At 35.3% G+C, this 2,416-nt stretch overlaps 1 protein-coding gene across 1 annotated transcript in view; it reads left to right on the top strand.

The window, feature by feature from the left end:
- The window catches only part of LOC110389599 (serine-protein kinase ATM-like), a gene marked incomplete in the record, with an annotated part of 46,046 nt that overhangs the window by 4,213 nt on the left and 39,417 nt on the right, over positions 1 to 2,416 (top strand). Inside the window, 2 exon segments of the mRNA XM_021380305.1 lie at positions 1,066 to 1,230; positions 1,507 to 1,639. Coding sequence (XP_021235980.1) covers positions 1,066 to 1,230; positions 1,507 to 1,639 — 298 coding nt within the window.

The following is a 2,416-nucleotide window of genomic DNA, read 5'->3' as shown; positions in this document are numbered from 1 at the left end:
GTATGCTTCTTGCACTTTAGTCCTCACACTTGCCTTCTGGCTTAATCTGGTCACATTGTGCCATGTGCACCTTCTTGGTAGCCCTATGCTACCCTGTGCTGACCCCTTAGTACTTCCAGTTCAACTGTAGGGCTATGCTGATCCATCTGACAATAACCTATTTCCCAGCCTACCTATCACCACCAGATCTATAATATCTCTTTTCCAAAGAGTTTTACATGCACAGCTGCAGTGGCAACGTGTCAGGGCATCCTTAGGCTGAAATGAAGTGGGGAGGACAGAAGTTTGTCCAAATTCAAACTGCTATTATATATAAAAGCTGATGTTGGACTCCTTTTGTGTAGGGGTGTTCTTCCTCTAGTGATGACTTTACAGTTTCTTTTGTTTATTTTTCTTCCAGCATTGAATGGAAGCTAGTCAATCATTTCCAAGTAAATATGTGTCCAGATGAAAATATCATCATTTAGATTGTAGATCCTCAAAGCTCTCTGGATTGAATATTAGTTAGTGAGTAAAGCACAAAAATAGCATTTTTGCAAAGGAATATCTTGTCCATCATGCAAGCATTTATTTAAGTTGTCGACCTATTATGAAACAAATTATGCCAGAATTCAATGGTTTGGGCAGTAAATCACTATTTTTAGGCATTTGTCAGAATTTCAGGTTACTGATTCTATGACCCAGTAAGATCAAAATGACTGCTTCGCTGCAGAGAGTTGCTGAATCATAGCCAACATTGTAATGATTATACTGACAATACTTGAAGTCAGCATCATCAAAAGGCAGGATAAAACTGAGGGCTGTGATAATAAATTCTTTGATGTCAGTTAGGCAACAGGCAATAGCAAAATGCTCCTCTCCTTTTCAGAGTATATGTGTTTTCCCCATGCCTCTAAAAAAATTTACAATTTTAATAATGTAAATAAATTTTCTTACTGGTTTTTTGTGCAGTTTGCAGCTTATTGGATCTGAGAGAAATGCAGATTTATAACCTAAATAAAAAATATGGCTCAAAATTGTTTGTCTTTTTTTTTTTTTTGCTTTTCATTTACTTTTTATGTTCAGGTCTTAGGCTTGTTGAAGTATCTAGTGATAGACAGTAAGGATAATGAATACCTCTACCAAGCAATCAAACGCTTAGATCCTTTTCCTGAATATCCTGCTTTTAAAGAGCTGCGAACAACTCAACTGGAGATAAAGTACAGTAAGGGACCATATTCTCTTTTGGAGGTAATTACATTTTAAATTATATCTCATGGCATAGTGGTTTTTCAATACAAACTTTCAAAAGAAAAATAGTTTTTGAGCTATATGTATAGTTGAGACAGATGTATATTAGATGTGAGTTCTTTTTATTGCCAGTTTCAGAAACTGATAGAGACTGTAGGTCTCCATTCTTATCTTGCATGTATTCATCTGCGTATTGTGGGCTGCTGAGAAGCATTTCTTTGCTTAAAGCTTTTATTTATGTGTTAAATGTACTTAAAACAAAATGTTGTTTTTCAGGAAATTAATCGCTTTCTCTCAGTTAGTGTTTGTGATTCACTGCCCTTAACACGACTTGAAGGACTGTATGATTTACGCAAACAATTGGAACAATATAAGGATCAGATGAAGGATCTCCTGAAAATTTTTCAGGGTACAGATACCTGATTGTGTGTTTTATTTCTCTTGTATCTGGTTTTAGATGTGTACCAATATATTCTAATTTGAAAGTGAATTATTTGTCCTAGTTTTTGTATGTTTAACAATGTAACTTTATTATAATTTCACATGTGAAGTAGAAGAGCATAGATTATTGATGCAGAATCTGAAACACATCTTGCAGAGTATACTATAAATATTAAATGAAGTGTTATATGATGAACAGGGTAAAATGCCCATCCAGCTCTTGGAGTGGGGTCACGTATAGGTATATTATTTTATGGCTGTTTCATGAGTTTTGTTGTATATAAATCTCCCTGCTCCTTTAAATGTAATGAAGCTAGATTTTAGAAAGGCATAGTGTGTTAGAAAGTAAATCTCACAGAAGTTTGAAAATGATTGGATTTAGTTTAGTTGAACCTTGCCATATCCCAGTGTTGTTTCAGCTCTCAGTCCTGTCCCAGTTCTTTTCTGTTTTGGATTTCAGATGTTTGTAACAAGGTCATTTCGTTTTTCTTCGTCTGCTTGTTTTACCTATTCACTGGAAAATAAAAAGAGCTGATGTAATTCACTGTAGATGAAGGCAGAGTAAAATTTGAGGAAGAACAGTAGGCTGTCTTAAGGTCTTTGTGTCCCCACATCTTGGAAATCATTTACTATTTCAATCTCAGAATTCTGCTTGAAAAGGGAGTTAGTAATAGGACAACAAGCTTTCGTGTAACAACTTGCATCAGAGCAGAGCCTGAATAATCTAGGCTTTGTAAGCTCGGAA

The sequence above is a fragment of the Numida meleagris genome, chromosome 1 (genome assembly GCF_002078875.1).
Source record: "Numida meleagris isolate 19003 breed g44 Domestic line chromosome 1, NumMel1.0, whole genome shotgun sequence".
NCBI lineage: Eukaryota > Metazoa > Chordata > Aves > Galliformes > Numididae > Numida > Numida meleagris.
This window is presented reverse-complemented; position numbering and strand designations above follow the sequence as displayed.